We start from the raw sequence: 25,399 nt of genomic DNA on the forward strand, positions 1-25,399 counted from the left end.
AGGCCCAGTGGGACGCAGCTTGGGAGGTCAGATCGCAAACCCAGCCTTGGTTCTGCCTACTGTAGGAGACGCTGCCCAGGAGGAGAGTGCTCTGCTGTACATTTCAAGTGCTGAGGATTGTTATCTGTTGCTGCTGAGAGCTGCGGAGCTCTGAGCCGAAGCTCTCAGCACAGTGCCCTCCAGGACTCTTCATATGCAATTTCTTTCATCTTTCAGACCTTCAAGATGCTGGACTATTGCCGCCTCCCCCACCACCACCTCCCCCACCACCTCCTGTTATGCCAACTGCTGTACCTCCCCCACCGCCCCTGCCCCAGCCTGCAGCCCCCTCTGAACCAGCCTGGCCAGCAAGTGAGGAGAGCAGCAAGGCAGTGCCTGCAGGTGAGGGCTGGGTATCTCCACAGCTTCACTGCCAGAATCTAACCCAACTCGTGGGCTTCAGCCCACTCCCTCGGTTCTCTCCTTCTGTGGCTTTTCAGCCTTCCAGTAGAGGAGGGAAGTTGAGGTGGGAGGGGAAGCTGCTCCTTCCTGCCTGGGAGCTGCAGGCCTTCTGTTCCTCCCATGGCAGGGCTGCTGCAGGCCCATCACTGAAGGAGGCGTCTGTGCTCTGCTCAGAGCCCCAGGCAGAGGCTGGCAGGGTGTTGGAACAGCTCTTTCTGTGGGGATTTGGCTGGTCCCATAGCTGATGTGCTGACCCAGGGCTGATGCCTGTCCTTCCTGTATCTGCAGCTCTGGTCCAGGGAGCCCCAAAGGAGGTGGTGAACCCCTCTACTGGGCGTGCCAGTCTCCTGGAGTCCATTCGCCAGGCTGGTGGCATTGGGAAGGCCAACCTCCGCAGTGTCAAGGAGAGGAAGCTGGAGAAGAAGAAGCAGAAGGAACAAGAACAAGGTGCAGAGGCTCTTCTATACAATCTGCCTTCCTCTCCCCTCTGGGTTGGGGAAGTATATGTCTGGAGGGAGACAGGTAAGCCAGGAGCCAAGACCACCTGGCCGTGCAGAGCAGAGCTGTTGCCTATCCTCACAGGCTGGTGTAAGGTCTCAAGCATCTCCTGTTTGGATGACGCTTTGTCAACTCACTAAACCTCATCTATCAGGAGGACATGAGTGTTCCTGATGGAAACCCATCCTGTCTCAGGGCACGGTTAGAAGTTTCATATATGCTGCATGGAGACAGACACTGAAAGGAGAGCTTGAGGGGAGACTTTGGGCCAAGAGGGCCTTGGTGCTGAGCTGGTTTGAGTACATTGATTTAGGTAGCTGGTGAGGGTTACTGACTTAGGTGGTTTGGTAGAATGAGAGTAACAGTGCCCAACCCTTTCTTGCTCCTGGACAAATCTGACACTTGGCTTTCTCTAGAGGATGTTGTTACCCTGCAGTGCCTGGTGTTTCCCAAAGTGAAACTGAGCTGTAGTGGGAGGAGAGGTTAGTCGTGTGATGCAAAATTGGAGGGTACAGTTCGTTCTTTAATCTGAAAGCAATACAGCAGAACACTTTCCCCTTAGTGCTGGGTTCAAGCTGACTCTTTCTTCTGGTCTGATTCTTGGTATTTTACTTTGTTTCAGTGAGAGCTACGGGACAAGGTGGAGACTTGATGTCAGACCTCTTTAACAAACTGGTGCTGAGGCGCAAAGGTACTGTTTTGCAGAGTGGGCTGCTCCTTCCCTCTAGCAAAGAGGTAGAAGAGCCTTCCTGGCACCTTCACCTGAGTGTCAGCTGCAGCCCTAGAACTAGGAACAGACACTTCCCCAACCTAGTGTGCCACATGGTGGCTGGGAGTGTCTTTACAGAGGGACATCAGGGGAATCCTCAAGTCAAATCAGGCTGGAGACACTAGAGTTTGTGCACCCAAGGCAGAAACTGGGCTCTGAAAACTGCCAGTGAGCAAGCCCTGCAGGCTGAAGGAGGGACAGTGGCATCCTTTTGAATTAATCAGTCCTGGAAGCTGGATCCCTTGTCCATCAGGGCACCTGAGTTACAGACGAAGCCCTGGGCAGATACCTGGTGCATTCAGGACCAGTGCTGCTCCTCAGTGCCTGATGCAGGATGGGGCGGGGGGCATGGACTTCTGCAGGTGGAGCTTTAGTTCAATGAGCTCTTGTGCAGTGCTGTGATGGAATTTAAAGTTGTTCACAACTGCTACCTCAGCACCCAGATGACCCAGAGTTATGAGGCATGTTTTTCCCCTCACCCTTGCTGAGCCTTCTTGTTCTGCAGTCCCTAAGTGTCACTCACTCCTGCTTTTCCTCCACCCTCCTAGGTATTTCGGGGAAAGGGCCAGGAGCCTCAGGAAATCCCGATGCTCCTGGAAGTCCTGCTGGTGCCTTTGCTCGTATGTCAGACTCAATACCACCCCTTCCACCCCCACAGCAGCCCCTGGGTGAGGAAGATGAGGATGATTGGGAGTCATAAATGGTATCATCAGTTGCGCATGATCTATCAGCATGAGTCCCATGACTCTTGAACTAAGCACCTCTGAGGCAGACCAGCCCATGGAAATATCCCCTGGATGGTGGGCACTGGCACAGCAGAGGGACCCTGTCATTTCTTCTTAAAGATGACTTGGAGCAGCAGGAACTAACCACTGCTGAATACAGTTACCAAGGAGTGTTACTTCTGCTCTGTTTGCTCTTCCCCACCCCCAATAATACATTCCATCTCAAATGCTGCTGCTGCTCACACTGGCTCTATAAATCCTGCCTTAGCTGCAGGGCAGTGAGGTGGCTTGTGCTCAGAGGATCAGAACTAGCATCTCTCCCAATTTAAGGGGCCTTCAGTCTTTCCTAATGTGATTGGTGATGACTGCAAGAGCATCTCTTGCAGGCAAACAGCCTTTGCCTCATCCATCTCCATGCTGTTTGCTTGCTGAAGTTCTTGTTTGCTTGGTTATTGCTGGGTGTGAATTCTTAAAGATGAGCTGGATGGTGAAAAGTGTGTGCGTGTATGTCCATCTGCCCCTTCATGGGGGTCTAATTACTGGTGCCTCTACCCTTAATTGTCTTTGTACTTGACTTATGGCAGTTCTTTGCTGGTTGGTTTCTGAAAAAATTGCAATAAAACTCAAGGAAGCAGGTCTTTGTAGCCTTCACGCTGGTAGAAGAGAAGTGTGCTCAATTAAGCATGTCTTAAGGGAGGGCCCAGCTGTCTATTCTCATCTCAGGCTAGGGTGAGCCTTAGAAACCAGCACCATATGCCACAGCACCTGAAGCCAGTGGCTGTTACAAGCAGGCATCCATCACTCCAGCTGCCGCTTTCACTGGGGTTAAGGCAGTGCTTTTGGCAGACAGGGGGGCTCAGTGCCCACTGAAGGTGCAGGAGAGACAGAAGCAGTGTTTTTTCCCTGGGGGGCTAATTACAGAGTGTCTGTCTCCCTGTATGTTAGATGCAGGGGGTACCAGTTCTGTGTCTAATTAGAAGTACTTATTTCACTGAGAAGAGCCTTAAGAGGTAGCAGCCAGCTGCTGAAACGGGCAAGGAGACAAAGCAGCTCTTTTGAACAGGCTTGTTCCTGATGACAAAAAGAGTTGGGGATGGCTGTGGGATGGCATCACTGCCCACTACCACTGACCCATGACTTACTTAGGAAAGAACCTCAGGGCAGTTGCACTAAAAAAGAATTTCACCATTTTCCACAGCAAGTTACTTTCTAACTCAAAAAACCTGTGCAGTAAGAAAGGGATAAAAAGATCATAATCCTGTGATTAAGCATGATCAGAGGAGAAGTACTGCAGTGCATTGTGGCCATATCCTTACTTCCCTCGAAAGAAGGAGCCAGGCCCTGAATTTATCAACTGCTTGAAGCAAGGCAGAGAGAAGGGGATAAAAATGGTACCCCCAGCTAGCCTCACCAGTCTCACTGTGTAATGGTCTGTTTGTTAGTTTAAAATTCTTGTGGAAAAGCTTTGTTTTCATTGGTCATCAAGCCCCCCAACCCTCATGGTTGAAGGAGAAAAGCAGATGTGTTTGGTCAAAATAATTATGGTGTCCCCATACTTAGGTGTCTGGGTTGAAAATATTTAATCAATTTAAATAAAACCTGAACATTTATAAACAAATCAGAGCCTGCTGCTGCCTTCACCAGCATCAGGGCTACAACCAGTTTCCCTCCTGGTTATGGTGCTGAAGGTGCAGGTCTTACCACCACAGTGCTCAGATACTGAACAAAAACTGTCCACAAAGGAGGCAAGAGGAGATTCACAAAATCTTTGGTATAGAAAAGCAGCACCCAGCTGTTCTTCAGAAGCAGTAGCTCACACAGAGTTGACCTACAAGCCAGTCCTCTGGTCTCCATCACGAAGTGTCTGACTTCCCTCGATGGAACTAAGAACAGAAGAAACCTGACAGTTTGTTCCTGGCCTTACACTAAAGGGCCAGTGGAGGATTTGGACAAGTACAAATGAGTACAGGGGAAAGAGTTTCCATAGCAGTACATAAGATACAAGTTCTGACCTTTCTTAACTCTGCAAATGCTGATCCAAAGGCAACTTTAACCTGGGTTCTCTCCTTGATCCATTGTGGCAGCTTATTAAAGATGGCAGAGCGTGCATACCTGTGATCCAGGAGCAGGATGCTTGCAAAGTCCCTCTGATGGCGAATAGCTCTCCCTGTATAGTGTGCAAACACATGAAACTGGCTCACTCAAGTTTTTGTTCTCAGGCAAGTACATTTATGTTCCCATCTTCTATACAAAGAGTGATTGGGTAATGTTTCCTTTTTCCCCACTGTCCTACTTCAATGCAGTTGTATTTTGTACCCCCCAGTACCAGCCTGCCCAAGGAAGGATGAATTACCTATTGACTGGTTTACTGCCTTCATGCACAGGTTTTCAATCAGCACTCTGCTAGGTGCCTGGCCAGCAGCTCTTGGCTGGAAGAGAAAAACACTGTAGATCAAAGTAGGGCAGCTTCTCTAATGAAGAACTGAGGCAACTACTTTTATCCTTGCAGAGCGAGCAGGTAGCTAAGCAGACCCAAAGCAGAAGGTAAGAAGGAACAGAGGAGAGGCTGCAGTTAGGAAACTTGTTTTGAGCATTCCCAAAGAAGCAGCCTGAGGCCTTGAAGGCAGAACACTTGTCCCCAGCTGCCCAGACTCTCATAGCTGCACAGGAATAGCATCTCTGGTGGACCAGTGAGTGAGAACCAGTGAGCCAAGAGGAGAAGTGATCCTGGCATGCAGCCTCCACCACCCTGCCGCTTCTGGGCTGAAGGGCCTTTGTTCCCCTTGGAGCTGAGAGTTCCCAGGAAGGCCCTGTGGTGTTTCTTGTGTTCAGGGCCAGCTGTACCTGTGCAGCATGAGAAGGCTGTGCTTTTGGTACCACACAGTGAAAGAACCAGGTCCCACCAACCATGGGCAAGCTCTGTGAAAAGAATCCCTGAAGGCAGCCCTGGGATTCCTGTGCCAGGAGGGAAGTTTAGTTTTGCTACTAAAAAGCAAAAGTGAAAGAAACAGAGGTCTAAGTCCCTGTTACCATTGTTTTGTCAAGCCAAGTCATTTTTTCCTGGAGCTCTGGAGCTTTAATGTTGGGGTAAGGCATGCCCACCATAATCACACACCTGCAAGGGGCAAGGGAAGAGTGCATTATTATTAATGTCTCATGCTAGAGCACTTTGCTAACAGCCCGATAAATTAGAGAAGTCATTGCACCCCTGAAAGACAGCCAGCCCTGAAAACCAAAGGCAGCAATAAAGCACAGCAGTTTGACAAGCACATACTGAACTGAAAGCTGCAGAGGGATTCAGGGTGCCAGAACAAGGAATTATCTAGCACAGCAAGCCTAACTGCATTACCCTCATGAAAAGTACTCTGGACAAGTTACCAATCAGGAGTTTTACACTACCCAGCAGACTTGGTCCCATTAGTTTAAGCCTGAGCCAAAGTCATGCGCTCCCCAGGGTTTTCTGTCTATGCGAGTACTGACCAATCCATCCTGCTCAGAGTCACAGCACCACAAGCTGCGTGCCCACCCTAAAAGGAGCAGCCGTCTTACCTTCCCAGGTCATCAGAGAAGTTGATCCCTTCGCTCATTTTCCCTCCAACTACAGAAAACAGCAGGGCTCCTGTCATTTGGCCTCCCACATGGCTGCAGCACTGCAGGAGAGGAACCAACACACTAAACAGAGTTGGGAAGACTTCTCTGCTTCAGAAACACTGGCACACCTGCCTGAGAGCCCTCTTTCCTTGTTAAAAGCTTGTTTCCTTGTTAAAAACTACAATGCCCTCTTCAGCAACACTCCTATACAGAGCTGGAATGCTTCACTCCCAGCAGACTGCCAGTTCTGCCTACCTTTATGCACTTGGCATATTCCACAAGCACCTGTTCCACCTGGTTGGCTTTCTTAGGCTCCTGAAAGATCTGTCAAAGGTACGATGTGTTAGTTGCAGCAAGAGGAAGCAAACAGACTGAAGAAAACAAATTATTTTAATCCCATGCTATTAAACACCGCATGGTAGTAAGATAGGGGACAGGCACATTGCCTGAAAAAACAACTTAACCAGCACCTTTCCCCTCCACCCTGGAAAAGCACGTTTGCTGGGCTCTGAAGGGAGCAGCAGCAAACATTCCCTTTCATCTTAGGCAGACTTGTCCAGTTCTATAAGAAGTTAAAAATCATCTGAGTGTTGGAAGGCAGGAAAGTGTGATCCACCTCCTCCATCTAGGAGTAAAGATACGGGGGGGAGGGAAATGAGGAGACCCTCTGGCTGCAAGATCTTCGAGAACAGTAAAAAGATCAAAACAGTTCAAATCACCAACTAATTACAGGTAATAGTTCCCCTTGCCTAGTGAATCAATTAGCTTTCTATATGAAAAAAAAAATACATTGAATAATATTTCCTAGTATTGAATATTTCAAGTTACTGAAAACCATGCAGTTAATTGAGCTACTTTTTGCTAGGTGCTGCATCTTGACCAAAATCACATTTTTTTTTTTTCTCTAGTAAACAAGAAGTGCAACATCTGTCTTATCTATGACAATAAAGAACCCAAGAGACATGTTTCCTTTTGGTTAGCAAGAAGCACTGTGAGTTTTTACCAGCCAGAATCAATCTTTCAGTTAAAAAAAACTGGTAAGTACAAATGTAAGCAAGCCAAGACCATTTAACTTATTAAACAGTAGCTATTTAAGCCTCTGATATAAATTAATCCTCCCTGTGTAATTTTTATATAATCTCAGTGTGAGCTCACCATAGCCACCTCAGGAAAGACTTTAACCTCCCTCTTCTATGATATGATCTTGTGTGTAGGCAGCTGAAAGTCACACTTGCTGCACTTCTACCAAAGGCTTTGCTAACACATATTCAATTTGCTGGAGGCTGCAAAGGCCAAACTAGAACAAATCAGTATTGAAAGGTATAACAAGTTGCATGAATGTGGCATAGGCCCTTGGAGATGCTAGCCAGACCATTAGGACCCTGACAGAACATACTTGAAAAGCACTATGAATGTTAGTTGTACACAGAAAAGCTGAATTGTGGTGCTTCCACCAAGAAAACCAACAGGCAGATCCACGTGCCAGAATGCCAGCACCAAGGCTGTGAAATATCTGGGACTCTGCTCTCCTAAGCCACGTGGTAAGTTATTTAGCTTCTGGTAAACAGAAGTCACAGCTATAAGCATCTGTAATTCTTTTTTTCTGGCACATGATCCAAGATCTGCCCAAGACAACCAGGCTGCCTAAACTTCAATATCCAACCTTCAAATACTTGTGACAGTCTCTGCAAAGATTTCATGTTTACAGGGATCTCCCCATTTAATCTTTCACAACCCTCCCCCAACATACACAGGGGTCACTGCTGCCACCTTGCAGAAGAGGCAGAAGAGTCAAACACCTCAGTCAAGGTCATACAGGCAGCCTGTGGCACAGGCAAGACCAGAGTACCAGTCTTTCTCAACTCTGCACTTTCACTGGAAAAAGCCATCTGTCCTATGAACTGCAGATTAGTACAATCCTGTCTAGCCCTTAGTTGTGCTATTCTGTGTTCAAGGGATACATAGCTGAGCCTGGGAAAAAACAAAATCCCTCTAAGAGCCCAACCTGAACACCCTAACCCCCCCCACCCCCAACCACAGAGGAACAAGCCTGCAGGTTGTGAAAAGGGAGGGTTGTCTCCCTCCATGGCCACTACACAGTCTGTGCACTTACAGACTCTATAGCAGCATTTAATCTAATTTAGATACCAGCTCAGTGATCAGCTGCCCGGGAAGTATCATTTATTCATTACTGGAGGGATTGGCTAGATAAACATCTGCTCTGCTGTGCAGAGTATGAGAACAGCTCAGTGAGAGAGGCTTATAATGCATAGATAATTGTTTGACTTCTGAAACCGCCATTTAAAGTACTAACTGCCCCTGGCTGCACAATTACCTTCTTTTTAGTTGCCAGGCGGGTGAGCAGCCCTGTCTTTTTCCAGTGCGCGTACACCTGCTTCTCATACTCGTAGGAAGGGAAGAAGCACACGACACCCCCTGGGACCACATTGCAAACGTTGCAAAGGATTCGGCCCAACTCATCCATCTGCAAGAGAGACGACCATATTGCAGCTGACAGGAGCTCCATCTAACGCTGCTCCAATTTTGTGCACAGTCCCAGGAACACCTCCTCCCTAAGTCATGCCTTGGGGAAAGAAAAGATGTGGGAGATGTGCACAGTCTAAGAGAGTTCTCTAGGGACATTGGGAATCACCAAAAAGCCATTCACTGTTTAGCCTCTTGTAAGCCACAGTCCATTACTGTTGTGAAGCAGTGGTCACTCAGGGAAGGAATGATTATATCTGTTGCCTAATGGACAGGAACTGCCACACTAGAACAGACGTGCTAGTTTGCTCTCAACATCTGGTGGAGACAGGGACAGAGTAGACCTAGTGTCCAGTGTTACATGCTTACTGGCCCACCTCAGAACAGAGAAATGAAGAAGTGTGCAGAAACATCTGCCACCCCTCTCAATTGGGTGGGCTGCAGTCTGCAGGGCTGCCATGCTCGACTGTCACTAAGCCCCCTTCAAACCATGAAGCAGTCAGATATCTCTCTTTCTGATGGCCAGCACACACAAACTGCAGGATCTCAGTACAGGCAAACAGGAGATGCTAGTCTCCCTAGTCTGCAATAGCAGCCTCTGAGCAGGCAGCTCAAAATCCCTTTTGCTGCTGTTCTTCCCCAATCACTTGGCAACATGCCTGCCCCACAGACTCTCTCTCCCACGGCTTTTGATCAGCACACCTTTCAGATACAGAACACAGTGTCCTATGAAACATCAGCAAGCGAAGCAAAGAAGAGATACCAAGGAAGGGAACAAAGGGAAGACTTACCATTTGGGGCAGGTCTCTCCTCTGGTAGGTAAATTCTAGCTGCTGGTTGGAAGGACCATTGCAGAGGATTATGGGTAAAATGTTTTCTGGAGGAATCACATGACCTGAAGACAAAAATGAGGAGTGGGAGTCAGTATCACTACAATGTGCACAAATCCAGCTAGCTGAACAGCTTCATCTGCGGGCAGTGACACAAGCACATGTTTGCCAAGCTAAGCCAAAGTGCACAAGTCTCTCAACACTCAGCTGCTTATAACTATTCTCCAAGTCCCTGGCAAGAAAGCAAGGCACACTGCCTGCTGATTCTGCCTGAGACCACTGGGGAAGCTTAGATTGGAAGGGAACTAGCACCTCTTTGCTGCTATGATTTCTAGGAAAGATGCCATGTTGCTTAGAGTGCTGACAAAACAGCACCAAACATCCACAGCAACACTCGTGCTCCACACAAGCAAGATTATGACCCCTCCATGTCCCTCTTTCCAGCACGCTCACCACAAGAGAACTCCACAATTCGTGCAGGGTCCACACCAGCACAGGACAGCAACTGCTCTCGGAAGTCAGCCACCTATGAACCACAAGTCAAGGAGAGTTGGAGCACCAGTATCCCAAGAGACCCTGCACCAGCAGCACTGGTGCTGCTCCTTGAGCACCAGTGTTGGAGAGGTGGTCAGCTCAGTACAGTGGGCTGATGGCACAGATGGAAGCAGAGCAGATGGGCTCTCTGTCCCATGATGAGAAAAAAAAAAAACAAGGTGATAGGCATGCAAGCCAGGGGTGGGAGGTGTGCTGGAGACCAGAGCACACAGGAGAAAGGGGTGTGGAAATCCTGCAAGGTCAGCCATGGCCTGAAGCTACTGCCAAGCACAGAACTCATCTACCTTCGTGATCCCACTGCTGGCACAACTGCCCAGCCCTGAGCTTGTGTTTTCCAACCGCTCCAGCCTAGTGGCTGTGTGGAGCAGTGGGTAGCCATGCCTCAGCACCTGTACCAGGCAAGGAGCAGCCACGTCCCCACCTGTGGCCCACCCCCGCGGCGCTGCTCGGGCAGAGGCGCAGCTCAGCCAATGACATGGTCTGCTCCTGAGGGAGTGGGGACCCTCTGCACCCCAGCATTGCTCCCTGCTGCTGAGGCGAGGCCAAATGCCCAGTGTGGACCTTCAAGCTGGCCCAAGCAGAACAGGCAGCATGAATGTAGGAAGAGGTTGTTCTTTTAGAGCCCTTGGGCCTTGCTGTGGCCTCACTGTGTGGGGCAGGTCCCCTGCCTGGAATCCCTCCCCTCTTGGCCCATGACACTCCAATTTCAGAGCTCCCCAGGCTGAAAAGCCCATAACTAGATCTCCTAAACACTGTACAGAGCACATCTTGGATTGCAATTACATCCTCTCTCTTGGGCTGCAGTCTGAAAGGTTCAAAGTTGGAACAGGGTCTTCCCAAACGCCACTACTTCACTGAGGCCCTGCACTTTGCACCGTCCTTCCCTCACTTGTCTCTGCAAGAGCAAAGAGGAGATTTCAGGGCATTCCTGTTCAGAAACAGGAATGGCTGAACTGCATAAATGTAACTACCTGGAATATCTGACACACCCCACAGCATCTGTACAAGGATACACTGTCTCTTAGGCCCTATATTCAAAAGCAATGGGAGAAGGGCTGCAAGTTGAAGAAATAGATCCCACCACCATGGCAACACTGGAGTCTCGATTCTTCTGAAAGATCCCCTATGGCATGATCCCTGTGGGATCCTTATCCCTTTAGAAGGTCAGAGTCAGTCCCAATGTGCCATCAGCTCAAGAAACTGCTTCAGCCTGTAACATAGTCTTGAAGACCAACAGGCTGACAAGGGCAGTCCTGCCCTTGCATCTACAACTTTTGCACAGATAGGCAGCATGATCCCTCATACAGGAAAACTGCACCAAGAAGATAAGAGGGTAGGTAAGAGAGGTCTTTTCCCCACACATGCCATAGGAAGTGGATAGAAAAGCATGTCCCAGCAGGGTCAAGCCGCTGTTTTTCCATGCTTGCTTGCAGATAGTGACAGAGACCTCCTAAGACCTTAGAGTAGCATCCGTATTCCCTCACCGGCTGCATGGTGCCCCCAGCAATGATCACAGCTCGGCACTCTTTCACCACCTTGGCAAAGTGTACAGCTGGATTCAGCAAGAGAAATTTGAGGCTGCTCTGCCCAACAGTGCCTGGGAAAAGGAGAGAGAGAGCATCAGGAAGCAACTGAGATACACAGTCTGGGTTATGAGGGATATGAGAGATTTCCTTCCTGCCTTGGGCACTCAGGCAGATCCCTGCCTCTCAAAACCAGGACTTACTATTCAAACACTGCCAGGGGCGGTGGCACGTAATACTGACCTGGAAGCTACTTTTTGCTTCCTAACCTTCCTGGAGCTGTAGAGGTGCAATAAGTTGCAGGACAAAAATCCATACTCAAAGTGGGAGGAGATCTCTGCAACTTTTGATTCCTAGCCCCAATGCCCTTGCAAAGGCTTCCTTTGGGTTCATGAGAATCCTCACACAGACTGAGCCTGCCAGCCTGAACCACAGACTCTGCTGAGCATGTTGGTAGGGCTGCAGACCCTCACAGACTCAGGATCACCTCCCTCACCATCAGTGAGCGCTCTGCTCACAAGTCATAAGCCACCTCTCCTCAGCTCTCCCATTCCAGTACCTTGCCTGTTGAGAATGACTCGGCCATCTTGGTTTGCATTCGTCAGGGCTGAGAGGAATCCTTCAATCTGCATCAGTGGAGAGGCAGTTCGGAGCTGGTCGCCCTCAGCCTCCACAGGAAGGCTCTGAAGAGCACCTGGCCAGAAGAGAGGAGCAGGCAACCTAGGTCACATTTTCAAAGGCAGGGACTAAGCACTAAATACAGGTGGGGCCTTTTCAGGAACATGATACATGATCTACACTTGCAGGTAGGGAACAAAGACCCAGTAACGGAGGGAACCCAAGTTCTGTTTCACTGCTAATAAAGAAAAGGAAGATTTGGCTTTTGTAGCTGGTATCGCCAAACAGGTGCCTGTGATAGCTCAGGTCCCAGAGCCAGTTGGTCACAGCACTGCAAAGCTTGAATTTGTGCAGTGTAAACACAGAATCATATAATCATTCTGGTTGGAAGGGACCTCAGGAGATCTTCTAGTTAAATATATAGTTGCCTAAGTCACCTAGTCAAATATATTTTACAAAAACTGTGTAGGGCAGCTTTTGCAGTCTTTCATACTTTTCAGATCTGCCTTCCCACTTTCCACATCCTTACTTTGTCCATAAATGCACAGGTGGAGGCTATTAGAACTCACCCTCTTTATCAGATCCCTGCTGAAGGCTCAGAAGAAAGTTCTGTAAACCAGCCAACTTCTGGTTCTCCTTGTTGGTCTTCACAACTGTGGGGGCTCCATATCGCTCCACAAACCCAAAAAGCTGCCAAGCCAAAGTCAGATATACTAAGACTACCAAGCAGCAGGAGTGGACAGAATAAAAACAAGTTTGCTAGCCTGCCACAGATAAAAGTTCCTTGATAGATGTTCACAAAGCAGCCAAATCAGAGTCTGTAAACACAGCCCAGACCCCCAGACTTACTTTCCTCCCCGCAGTGAATCAAAACCAAAACAAGTCTCTGATGCTTGTTCCTCCAATGCCATGAGGTCTACTGGGCTGGCAGGTTTGAGACCAAGCAGCACAGAATAGCACCCACTGCAACACTAACATGCTGTGTGCTTCTCTGCAGTATAAGCAAAAGGTAACATACAGTGCTTTTTGCAGGAACCATTTTGTTTGCAAAGGGGGGTAGAGAAGACAAACTCCCACGCCAGCTGCTGCATCTTCCACTTGTAACAGAACATGTGAAGTGGCATTTGAACACTCTACTGACTACAAAGCCAAAGAAGCAGTACCTTCCTACTGATGAGGCTCTTCTCACAGTAACGCTGAACCTGTTGGAGGAAAAGAGAAAAATTAATTGGCTTTCAGCATCCCCTCTCCAGTCCTGCTGCCCTCAATCTTTGACCAGCAGGGATATCACTTGCTGTTCTTGCTGAGCTCCTGGGGTGGGTGCCAGGCTCTTTGTGAGTGTTCCCACCCAAACAACCTTTTATTACAAAGGGCACTGCTTCTGGAGTAGAAACACTTTGTGTTAAGATACCATGTTTGGAGGTTTGAGGGGTGGGTTACTGGAGCGGTCCAGTTTCCTCACCCTCAACCTTTACAGTCTTGCTTTGCCTACAGACAGTCCCTGCACTGATACATGTTTAACTGGTTGCTTCCCCCTACCCCAAGGCCATCCACTCAGCTTTAGTGCACTGTTATCCAGACAGCAGCAGGAGATCTAGACATTGAGGAAGCAGGGAGAAGCTTCCAGAAAACAAATCCTGCCATGTGGACCTACACTCTACTTCCAGTTCTCACACAGGCTTCCTGATAACCCTGAGCAACTCACCACCTTTGCCCTAGCAGAAGACAACATTTGCACTACCTTGAAGAGGTTGATATTGTCAATCTGGCTCTGAAACAGAAAGTCATTGATGGATTTTAGCACCGTCCCTGAAAGAGAGGGGGGAAAAAATAAGAAATTAGCTGCTGGGTCTGCAGCCCCTCACAGCCCACACCCATGTTCCTACCTGATAGCTAAACACCCCAGGTGTTAACTCCAGTCTTACCTGTTTGGGAAATTGCCTGAGAGTTAGGATTTTGGTTCACATTACCTGTAAAACACAAAATCAATTCAAGGAAGGCTTACACTGGGTCTGTCTTAAAATTAAGCAGGAGACTAACAACTGACCTGAAAGGTGCATTGTGCCAGCACAGAAACAGAACTATACATTCAGCACAGAAATTAACTATACATCTGGAAAAAATAGCTGTAGGGACAAAACATCAGCCCTTGCTCAGTTTGTTTTTCTTTCCCCTTTAGGTTAGCCCTACAGTGTAGGACAAGTGTTCTGCTGCATCCTAAGAAACGCCACCTACATTCCTTCTGTAGCAGGAGGCAGCAGGTAGGGTGGATGCATACAAATGCTCACATACTACATAGTCATCATGCTGCAAAGATGAAGGGACAGGGACTGCAGTGCATCCCTCACCCCTCCTCAGTGCAGCACCAGGGAGCTAGGAGGTGCGTAGGCTGGCAGGTAATTGGGAAGAAGGGAAAGCCTGAGGACAGCTCTGCACCCAGACCCTGACAGACAGAACAATATTAACTGCTGCCACTCACTGTTTTATGTCCTAGTGTTTAACACCCACCTCACATCTCATTTTTGCAGCCTCAATCATGAAGCTGTACACAGGCTGCATTTTCTCATGAAAGCACTTAGCCAGGTGTGGGGAAGAGAAGACTGGCAGGAACAAAGGAGGAAAAGAAATGGTGCATTTGAGAGAAGGGAAGAGAGCACCAACAGGCCCCTGTCCCAAACAGCTGCATTTCTTCTGGGTGAGGAGGAATTTCTTTATGAAAAACAGACTCTCCTCAAGGCATTACAGGAAAGGAGCCCTGTGAATGCCTGTGGATTCAAAAATCAAAGCAAAGTAATATTTCTTCCACAAAGGAAAGACTTCACTCAAAAAAGATTCCCTCTGCAGAGGAATGCCTGCCATACACAGAGGCCTTGCCACCAGATGACACAGGAGATTTATTCTGTGCCATTTTTATTCTGCCCGGATCACTGTCATGTTTGCCATCTTCCTCACTTAGCACCCCAGCTCCCCCCCCGCTCAAATCACATCTGAGAACTGCACAGAAAGAGAAGGAAACTGCCTCAACTTACACCATCATCTGCTGCTCCTCAGCTTATCAAACAAAAGAGGGGTTCAGGCAGACACTAGTCCACATCCCCATGGTACAAAACAGACTGAGGAAAGAAATTACTAGTGTCCAAACCTATATGTGAGCAACAACTTTCTGCCTCTGCAGAGGAGGAATGGGGACATAGTGCTCTGAGGAAGCACCAACTAGCTCAGAGTCTAAACACATCCACAGAGACAGAACATTTTCTTACCTCCCAGCACAGACACAAACTGCTGCAGCAAATACAGGATCTGTTTAATGTACATGAGGTTCTTTGCCTTTAGACGTTTCCTATGAAATAACAGACAGGTATTAGACCCCAAAACATCTTCAGGGACTAACTCACACACAGCTTCCTAAGCTGCAGAGACAAGCATCTGAACTTGCCTTCATTTTAGGGAGACAGGAACCAAGAATGACTTCTCCTAGGTTCACTCTCCCTGTTTGTGACAGGGCACAGACCCCTGAATATCCTGCCTGAAGTCACCACAGAGCATTCACCCCTGCAGCCCAGGCACTTCACTGTTCCTATCATCACCTCTCTCCTTACATACTAATTATAGTTTGCTTATTATAACGGCAGTGATGCCCCAAGTCCATGTTGCGATAATGCTGCACTAATTCAAAGGTATTAGCAGTGAGCACAGTAATCAATCACTGCAGGGATGTCAAGATGCAAGATCTGACCAGAGCCAAGAACCACATACAGCTTCCTCCTCCTCAGAGCTTACTCAGCACATGAAAGGCTAAGGACCACGAGAGTCATGAAAGACTGGAGCTTTTGAAACTGGGTATCACAAAGCAGAAGTGATTAGAAGGAGATACTGGGAAAGAAACTGAGAGGATAAGGGAAAGCCAGAATCCCCAGGGTACCCCCCTTTTCACTGCTTAATACCAGCCCCAGGAGTCTGACTTAAGATGGGTTCTAGACAGAGATAATGAAGCCAGTAGCTCTTCATCTGCAAGAGCATTAATGCAAATAACCTTCCACTAGGGAAAAAGCAAGAAAGGCCCTGCAGATATGAGGCATAAGCTGTGGCATCCATGCTGCCTGCCACTGTTCTTGTGCTATTTTCATCTGAGATCCTCACCTGTATCGTTCCATGTACTGCAGCAGCTGCGAGTGGGCACAGCACAACTACAAGAACAAAGTAAGGACCTAGCATTACAGAGGAGCCAAAAAAGGGCACTCTGCCAGATTTAGAGCTCAGCCATGGTTAATAGACCAGGACATGACTCACCTGAGAGCCGCTGACCTCTGCACTGTGGATACAAGTGATGGTGTCTATGAGGTTGTGGGCCTCATCAATGATTACAACCTGGTCCTTCAGACTGATCCCAGCAGCACTCCTGGTGGCCTCATGCAAGAGCATCTGATAGGGCAGCACCACCAGCTGCAGGAAAAGTGCACAGTACCCTGACTCCCACTCTCATCCTTACAAACATAGAGCACCCACCAACCACTCATAAAAGGCCCATAGCAGATGGCCCTGCAGAAGTCAGTCAAGTTATGTGCTCTTATTCTAGGTGGGAAAGGGAGGAGGAGAGACAGGGGCATGTGTTTGGAGAGAGGCACTGGGAGGTGAGCTAAATGGAAATGACTGTACTACAACTACACATGGACAGGGATCCTGTTCAAGCCTCAAACAATAATAGTAAGAAAAGCCCAGCAGCACAAGAGCAGGTTACATTCCTAATCTCCTTTGAAGCACTGAAAGGATGTCCTCTGACAGAGTACCAAGTGAGGAGGAAGAGAGTGGTAAGTGCTAAGATTATACCCATGCACCAGTATTGTTTCACAATTATTGAGACATTCAGGTACTTCAGAATGCTTGACTCACTACTGACTTACAGCCTCCCTACTAGCTCCAGATGGGTATTCTTTTCTTCCTGTGCTTTCTCAGCAAAACTACAGCTGACAAACATTCAGACTGCTTACAAACACCCAGAACACTGGGTAACACAGTACTGGAGGGAGCAGGTAATTGGTTTATTCTTGGAGGCCCTGGCACTAATCCCCCTAAACAGCATGTATACCTTACCTGAGCAGCAGGAATGGCATATCGACTCCCATAATACGGGCAAGCTTTTGTCTCCTTTCCCAAAGCCACCAACTGCTCAATATCTTTCACTTCCACTAGAACTTCATCACGGAGAAACTGCATTTGCTCATAGGAGTAAAATGGGCATACAGTGCGACTCACATGTCTCTTCTTCCCCTCCATCTCCTCTCCATCACTTTTCTTTTCTGACAGCAAAAATCAGAAGAAAGTCATGACCAACATACAAAACAACCTAAAACAGCTACTTTGAATCCTTACAGCTGAACCTCATGGATTTCAAAGCAGGTTTTTCCATGTATTTTTTTACCTATCATCTATTTAAAGAGCATCCAGCAGTGACATTCCCATCCCTGCAGTGGTCGCTGCTCCTGCCAGTTAGATTTAGCCATGTGACATTTTCCCATATTTCTAGTACTAAGTTGCAGAGACAACTTCTACTGCAGAAGTCCTGAACTGACATAAGACTCTCCAAAAATATACAAATCTCAGAGGATCTCTTCTAGCCTGGAAGGACAAGAAAAGTAAAAGCACTAATGACCTCTAGCTCTGCTTCTCCAACCTACCATTTTCAAGCTCCTGCCACTCTCTTGCTAAAACTGATTGGCAGAGAGCACTGTCTCCAGACTCTCATGCATACCAGCTTTATCAGTGATTGCTTTCCCAGGCTGAAAGCGCTCGTACCATGTTTGTTCTTCTGCATCTCCATACAGCGGTCATTGATGAGTTGGAGAGCCCCCAAGCGGCGCACCTCCTCATTCACACACAGGTTCTTAGACATGCAAAGAGAGAAAGCAGTAGGTGGTTATTTAAAAGAGAGCACCCTGTGTGTTCCCTTTGCTGTAAAATAAAAGATTTCTCTAAAGGAATATAAGACTAGATTTCAAAACAGAAAAGTCTATGGGTCAGACAATGTGTACTAGCTGCTACGAATATGCTCCAATTCCATTAAAAAATTAACAGAGGAAAAATTAGAAAAGGTGCCCTGAGACAGCTCACTGCTACCCAACAGCTTCTAACAGATGCTCACAGAAGCAATACTAAGAGAAAGAACAAAGCACCTTCCCAGAGATTCAGAAATCTGTAATCTTCCATGTCAGAGGGAAGACAGACTCTTGAATTTATGTCAAAAGATAAATGGCAAAAACACAGCTCAAAGAAGAATGCACATCACCCAGATCTGTGTCATGACTCACTACTGCTTTAGTTTTCAATGGGAGAGTCAGTCAATCCCTGAGATGCCTTGTGAGTCGTTACATCCACACGCCTCCTAGCAAACTTTTTTATACCAGGTTAAGGTGCATGCTGGTTCCCCTGTGAACATACCACATACCTGCCTGGATCCCAAGGAGACCAGACGCGTGTCTTTGCCAAAAGGACTTTTCTGCACCTCATGCACAAACTGAGACAGCTGCGAGTGGGTGCGGCTACAGTAGTAAATCTACAGTGAGGAAAAATGAAGGGAAGATAAGAACATGGAAGCCAAAACCCCAGCTATGACCAATCCTGCAAGGAGGCAGGCAAGCACCTCAACCAGGTTACCTTCTTCAAGCCTTCACAAAGACAAGGGAAGGCATATGTCTGAGTATCACCTTACAACTGCCGAGATCATCAGGCCTATCCTTCCTGTTAACTCCTATGCATCTGGCCTTTGTTTCAGTTGAATTTCCCAGAGTCCCTATGATAACAGGGAATCACCATTGGAGAATAATAAAAAAATAATAATTCTAGCATTGTGCTTTTACAGCAAGTCACAGCAAACTTTCAGCAACATTAGCAGAGCAAGCTGCTTAGGCAGCCAGTGTAGTTCAAAAGGAGATAATGGCAGCATTACTGGTTGCTATTATCAACAAACTTGGCAGTTGTTGGTTGCTAGTTTCTAAATCCCTCTGTACTGCATTACTTTGGGAAGGGTGCAAGGAAGCCATGATTCTGCTCACACATAAAGTGATACACTGTTCTGTTTGCCACTATCTGCCCTCCTCATCTCACCTTAGTAACATGCTCCTCTTCCACATCATCGTCATCTTCCTCCAGCCTAGGAAAAGAAAGAAAAGCCCAAAGAGTTTCCTTTCATCAGGTCACTGAGAGTTGGTATAAACTGCTGCTCTACCAGAAGACAGCAATCTCAAAAGAGATGGCTGTATCATCTCAAGAACAACCTCCCATCTTAACTCAGGAGTTAAAATAAAAATTGAGCTTATAAAAATAGTGCAAGTATGCATGATCAAGTCAAGCCTTGTTCTTTAAAAATAAAAATATCTGTAGGGCTGTGTTTAGCAACTTCATGACTTTCTTTTTTTTTTTTTTTTAATAAATCTGGTGCTCCTGAGCCCCCAGCATGAGCTAATCAGTGTTACACTATTCTTTGGTGTGTTTATTTATTTATTGTTTTTTCCCTTAGAGACAATATACCACCCTCAAGCTATTGCATAAAGACAAGCTTCAGGAAGATGTTTAGTTGCCATATAATTCCTCAAAGGTCAAAGCAGTTGAATGTTTGATAACTAGTATTTCTTTAATACGTAGTTTAAGTGTTTTGCAATTTAAGGCAGAAGGATCTGTCTAGATAATGATACTAATTAGTAAATTTGTATTTTAAATATATTTGACTTTTCTTGCTAAAATATGGCTTCTGGATTTCTGCATAAAGCAAAAGGAACAATCACATACAAGAGAGAAAAGTGTGCACGTGTTTTTTATGCTGAAGCTCAGTCTTTAGAAATGTGAACATCTCTCCCTTTAGAATACCAAAAGACGTCAATGCTAATCTGCAGGAACTTCCTCTGATGCCCTGAGGAACATTTTGTTTTTCTAATGTAAGAAATTTGATCTCAAGTCATATATCCAGCAGCCAGAAGGCTTCTTTGGGGACCCAAGCCTGGTGAAGGGAGGACATTGCTATGCATTTTAAGAAAGATGCACTTTCTCAGTGACACTTCAGGTCACTGTGCTGTCAACACAAGGCAGATCCAGCCTAACAAAAACCTTTGAAATTCACCCATTTGCACGCACTACAACAAAAATTTACCTTCCACAGCTCAAACTCCAGAAGAAGAAATTCCAGATCTGCACAATACAGAGCCAACTTTAGATCCAGGAGGATAAATACTCAGTAAAAGAATCCCAGAGAGACACCCAAGGAAGTAATCACACCTAGAAACCCTATAATTAAGGGAAGCCAAGCACAATACAGAAAGCATTGCATTGGTATGGAACCCCCTCAAGTCCCTGTCCTTACCCAGATACCACTTTCTTCTCCTCATCACTCTCATATTCAGCAAGAATCAGCTCCTCCTCATTGTGATCCAGCTGCTCTAGAACATCTGTTCCTCCCCCCTCCAAAAGAACCTCCTTGCTGAGCTGAAGAAGGCGCTTTGTCTCATCCTCCTCAGATCTCTGAAAGGAGCACATGATCACATTATTTCTCATTCAGAATAAGAGGTAAAACTGACATCACTTTATACCATGGACAGGTCAGAAGACAGCACAGTCTCTCATCCATAACACAGGGAATGGCCTGATGGGCAAATCCCCAGAAGGACAAATGAATACATCAAGCTATTCAACTGCACAGAACGCAGCTGATATCAATAGCCAAAATTTGCCCACATAGACATACATGAAAGCAAAAGAAAAAAACAAAAAAAAAACCCAAGAACTTCTGTGCAAAAGGCCCACTGAACTCCTAACTCCTGAAATGACAACAGGCACATAATTCAGTACCCAATTCCTTGAAGAGGCCAACAAAAGATGACTGACTGGGGAAAAACAGTAAGTAAAAAAAGCCCAACCAAACAAACCTATAAGGACATAATGAAATAATCTGTTCGTGGTTAAGGTTAGGATAAACTCAGTAATTGTTTTAAATTGAGGAGCACAAGATTTCTCTTGCTGGTTCTTTTCCTAATTCTGTGATTCTTATTCTAACACAGATCTACTCCTCTACAAAAATTCTATTAAACTGCTGAAGAACAGTTTTGATGGTTAATTATGTTCTGTTAAAGAAGAGTTCTTTTGTCAATCTGAAAACAGTACCTTCCAGCTTCGGCGAGCATTCCTTTAGCATGTTATTATGAAGAAAGGCAGTTAGCAAGTGCTATAGAGCAGATGAATCATTTGTTTTTTCAAATCTCTATACTATTTCTCTCATCTGCTTCCTCCCCTTTTATCATGCTTCTCATTTTCATGCTTCTCATTCTTTTTTTAGAGACAGAAGTTCTTTGTTCCATTTGTTTTTTATTTACCATTTACCTCTGAACCTTTGCCATTTCTGCTATACTCTTTTGACAGGATTTGACCAAAACTGAAGCCAGAACTTCAGATGGAGCACACTAGAAACTAATAGCCTGACAGCCTAATAAGTCTGCCTGCTTGGGGACCTACAGTGGATATTTCTGGGAAGTTTGACTCATCATCAAAAAGCTCTTAAAGTCAAGAGTGTTGCAACCAGTTAATCCATCTAAATGGAAGAAAAATACATACCAACTTTATATATAGAAAAGAGCATTTTCTGAACAATACAATCATATTTTCCATGAAAGTAAACAAATACAGTTGTTCACTAGTGGTGAGCAAAGTACAACCAAAGCCTGACTTGACCTTTTTTTTTTTTTTCAGTCCCACGATCTTAAATTTAATCCCAGCTCTACAGGTTTTATTCTGGTTACACACAATCAGTGGTCACGCATGCTCATGAGAGCTTTTGAACAGCCAGCTTTCTAAGAAACTATAGGCATACCTCGTTTTATTGCGCTTTACTTTATTGCGCTTTGCAGATATTGTTTTTTTACAAATTGAAGGTTTGGGGCAATCCTGCGTCGAACAAGTCTATCGGCACCATTTTTCCAACAGCACGTGCTCACTTCATGTCTCTGTGTCACATTTTGGTAATTCTCGCAATATTTCAAACTTTTTCATTATTATTATATCTGTTATGGTGATCTGTGATCAGTGATTAATGTTGTTTTCATGCCTGCTAACACAACATCCATTCTGCAGCCCATGGATCAAGGAGTAATTTCGACTTTCAAGTCTTATTATTTAAGAAATACATTTCGTAAGGCTATAGCTGCCATGGATAGTGATTCCTCTGATGCATCTGGGCAAAGTAAACTGAAAACCTTCTGGAAAGGATTCACCATTCTAGATGCCATTAAGAACATTTGTGATTCATAGAAGGAGATCAAAATATCAACATTACAGGAGTTTAGAAGAAGTTGATTCCAGCCCTCATGGATGACTTTGAGGGGTTCAAGACTTCACTGGAGGAAGTAACTGCAGATGTGGTGGAAATAGCAAGAGAACTAGAATTAGAAGTGGAGCCTGAAGATGTGACTGAATTGCTGCAATCTCATGATAAAACTTTAATGGATGAGGAGTTGTTTCCTATGGATGAGCAAAGAAAGTGGTTTCTTGAGATGGAATCTACTCCTGAAGAAGATGCTGTGAACTTTGTTGAAATGACAACAAAGGATTTAGATTACATAAGCTTAGTTGAGAAAGCAGCAGCAGGGTTGGAGAGGATTGACTCCATCAGCAAAAAGATTACGACTCGCTGAAGGCTCAGATGATGGTTAGCATTTTTTAGCAATAAAGTTTTTTTTAATTAACGCATGTACTTTTTTTTTTTTTTTTAGACACAATGCTATTGCACACTTAATAGACTACAGTACAGCATAAACATAACTTTTATATGCACTGGGAAATCAAAAACTTTGTGTGACTCACTTTATTGTGATATTTGCTTTATTGCGGTGATCTGGAACCAAACCCGCAATATCTCCAAGGTATGCCTGTAAATATCAAAGCTTTTGAAATAAAAGCAAAGGGATGGAAGGCTATCAGAATACTTCCCCTCTCCATCTAAATATACAAGTGTTGTCACAGTAAATTCTCTATACACAAATTGTTTTTCATATCTGTACTTTATAAAAAGAATCCAACCAGAAATTTGGAATGGCCAATTCAGCAATCTAATGCTCCCCATATGCTTGGGGAGCTCACCTGATTTCATTTGGAAAATTCAGAGTCATGTCATGCATGCAAGAATGAAAAAGACTTGATATAACCAATATAGAAACTTCTAAGCTTTGTAGAACAACTCACTTTTCTCTTTGCTGCATATTTTAACTGCACATTATGGCGAATTTTCTCAAGACGATCTTCTCGCTTTTTCTTCCTGATCTGCTCTTCCTAAAATAAAGGGAAAGTGAAGGAAGGATGAAATGGGTTTAACCCTAAAACTCAGGTATAATTACTTTCCAGTGCCCTGGAGATACAAAAAAAAAAAAAAAAAAAAAAAAACCTCTGAATCAAAATTGTCAGTACGCAGTCCCTTTCTCCTTGAGTGCATGTCTATTACACATTACTAAGTTTGGAGCAATGTAGTTTCCTGTCTTATGCCATCCACACAGCAATGCTTCATCCTTTTTAACTGAAACTAAGTCCTTTGACACAGGACCACGACCACTGAAGACTGCATCACTTGTTTCTCCAGTTATCACCCATGGTATTGCCCATTCTGATCCTCACACCTTGCTATTTTCCCTTTCCTCTACAAAGGAGCATTTCTCAACCTTTAGTCTGTCCACCATATCCCGTTCTTCTTTCTTCCGCACAAATGCAGTAATCCAGTCTGGTTCCCTGGCTGAGCCTTTGCTATCTGGACACCCAGGCTCATCCAAAGGCTCCTTCCAAAGGGACTCATCCAAAGTCAGCAGCTTTTTCTCCTCCTGCCCATTGTGCTCAAGTGCTAGAAGTCGGGCCTCCTCCTGCTTCTTTTTTTCCTCAAAGTCTCTGAGCCAGGAGAGGGCTCCGCAGATAAGACTTAAAGATTTTCCCTGTCATTGAAAACAAACAAGACAAGCCACACATAGCTGAAGCATTGGTGTCACTGGCAGTCACACAGTAATGCTTCTCCAGAGAAGAGACGCATGTGGCGATCCAGCTTAGCAGGATCAAGCCAAGACCATGTGCACAGATACAGGAGATTTCACATTTCATTATTCAGCATTTCCCTTGTAAATGGTTTATTTCAGCTTTTCCCCCTGCACCTGTCTGGGTGTTGACGCCAGTGCCAGCACAGTCCTGCCACAAGCACCACAGAGGGGGGCCAACATGCCTCCAAGCCAGAACCACGGGCTCACAGTTTGAGGCAGCCGAGTCCTAAGCACCACCGTCCCCCCAAGCGGGGCCGCCTTCCGCCTCCCACGTGACCGCCCGCCCAGGACCGGCTCCCTAACACCGTACCACCCTCCCTGTCGCCGGCGGGAGTGGTCCTGCCGCACTGGCTCACCGTGCCCGTGGGGCTCTCGAAGATCCCGACCTGGCCGGCCTCCAGTGCGCTGTACAGCGCAGCCATGAACCGCTCTTGGATGAGGTAAGGCTTGTAGGGGAACGGGAAGCGGGCCGGGCCCGGCCTCTGCGCGGCGCCGCCCGCCGCCTGCAGGCACACGGACCGCGCGTGAGCCCGGCACCGGGCGCCAACCGCCTCAAGGCCAACCGCCTCCCCGCCCCCGCCCCCGCCCCGCGCGCCCGCCTCAGCGCCAACCGCCTCCCTGCGCTCCCGCCTCAGCGCCAACCGCCCCCACCCCGCGCGCCGGCCTCAGCGTCAACCGTCCCCGCGCGCGCCCGCCTCAGCGCCAACCCCCACCCCGCGCGCCGGCCTCAGCGTCAACTGTCCCCGCGCGCGCCCGCCTCAGCGCCAACCGCCTCCCCGCGCGCCCACCTCAGCGCCAACCGCCCCCGGCCCGCCTTCCATCTCGCGCGCCGCCACCGCCACCGGCCCCGCTTCGAACAGGGCGCCCGAGAAGCCCCGCCCCTCTCGCTGTGACGGCGCGGCGACGTCAGCAGCCGCGCGGAGGGCTCGCACCGCCCCGCGACAGGGACGGCGGCGGCGCGGCGCCTAACGTGAGACTTGCCGGTGCTGGCCGTTGCCAGGCGGCGCTTGTGCTCGGAGACGGGCCCTTCCGTGGCGTGTCCAGCCGGCCGCGGCCTCCCCGAGCTGCTCCCTCCGACCCGGGCGGCCTCGCCGCGCCCGCCTCCGTCCTTTCACCAAGCAGCACAGTAGTTAGAGCTCTGATATTCATCTTTTACAAACTTGAGCTATTCTTTCTTTGTAGCCTTAAATCCTGGTTCTTTAAACCTTCTTTCATTAAAAATATATCCCTGTGCTGTTTCTAATAATTTCTTTCTCTAGACATTTTCTGCGCCTTTTCTCTTTGTTGAGCTATCACAAATGAAACACCAGAGGCA

At 47.0% G+C, this 25,399-nt stretch overlaps 2 protein-coding genes across 16 annotated transcripts in view; one reads left to right on the forward strand and one right to left on the reverse strand.

Annotated features, from left to right (window-relative positions):
- Positions 1-3,084, forward strand: part of WASHC1 (WASH complex subunit 1) — a 51,137-nt gene extending 48,053 nt beyond the window's left edge. For all 6 annotated transcript variants that reach the window (XM_013947543.1, XM_067307495.1, XM_067307502.1 and 3 more), the window contains exons 8-11: positions 217-381; positions 730-888; positions 1,562-1,630; positions 2,257-3,084. In XM_013947543.1, coding sequence (XP_013802997.1) covers positions 217-381; positions 730-888; positions 1,562-1,630; positions 2,257-2,408 — 545 coding nt within the window. In that variant the 3' untranslated portion in view covers positions 2,409-3,084. The remainder of the gene's footprint in view (positions 1-216; positions 382-729; positions 889-1,561; positions 1,631-2,256) is intronic.
- Positions 3,085-3,174: 90 nt separating this feature from the next.
- DDX11 (DEAD/H-box helicase 11) lies at positions 3,175-25,244 on the reverse strand. Of its 10 annotated transcripts, none has more exons than XM_067307417.1 (27): positions 24,873-25,239; positions 24,441-24,587; positions 23,722-23,985; positions 23,252-23,338; positions 20,385-20,542; positions 19,136-19,181; positions 18,477-18,584; positions 17,828-17,915; positions 17,126-17,331; positions 16,325-16,477; positions 16,175-16,221; positions 15,295-15,374; positions 13,960-14,004; positions 13,776-13,843; positions 13,198-13,236; positions 12,604-12,724; positions 11,976-12,110; positions 11,378-11,490; positions 9,792-9,864; positions 9,300-9,403; positions 8,360-8,509; positions 6,280-6,348; positions 5,983-6,083; positions 5,464-5,548; positions 4,787-4,862; positions 4,446-4,600; positions 3,175-4,316 (listed from the first exon to the last, which is right to left on the reverse strand). In XM_067307417.1, the coding sequence occupies exons 1-27, from the start codon at positions 24,903-24,905 to the stop codon at positions 4,287-4,289; spliced, it is 2,781 nt and encodes a 926-aa protein (XP_067163518.1). In that variant the 5' UTR covers positions 24,906-25,239; the 3' UTR covers positions 3,175-4,286. The 10 variants fall into 10 exon arrangements, 9 of the variants coding, with proteins under 9 accessions (XP_067163518.1, XP_067163533.1, XP_067163524.1 ...); XM_067307432.1 differs by having other exon boundaries at positions 17,288-17,331; positions 24,873-25,238; XM_067307423.1 differs by lacking the exon at positions 6,280-6,348.
- Positions 25,245-25,399: the final 155 nt, after the last annotated feature.

The sequence above is a fragment of the Apteryx mantelli genome, chromosome 1 (genome assembly GCF_036417845.1).
Source record: "Apteryx mantelli isolate bAptMan1 chromosome 1, bAptMan1.hap1, whole genome shotgun sequence".
NCBI lineage: Eukaryota > Metazoa > Chordata > Aves > Apterygiformes > Apterygidae > Apteryx > Apteryx mantelli.

Bases quoted from the DNA above. Each gene is read 5' to 3' on its own strand.
- DDX11 (XM_067307417.1), bottom strand. From the start codon at position 24,905: ATGGAAGGCGGGCCGGGGGCGGTTGGCGCTGAG. The intron at 8,510-9,299 runs GTAAGTCTTCCC...TCTCTCTTGCAG, and splicing joins GGAGAGACCTGCCCCAAATG to ATGGATGAGTTGGGCCGAAT. The intron at 6,349-8,359 runs GTAATTGTGCAG...TACCTTTGACAG, and splicing joins GCCTGGCAACTAAAAAGAAG to ATCTTTCAGGAGCCTAAGAA.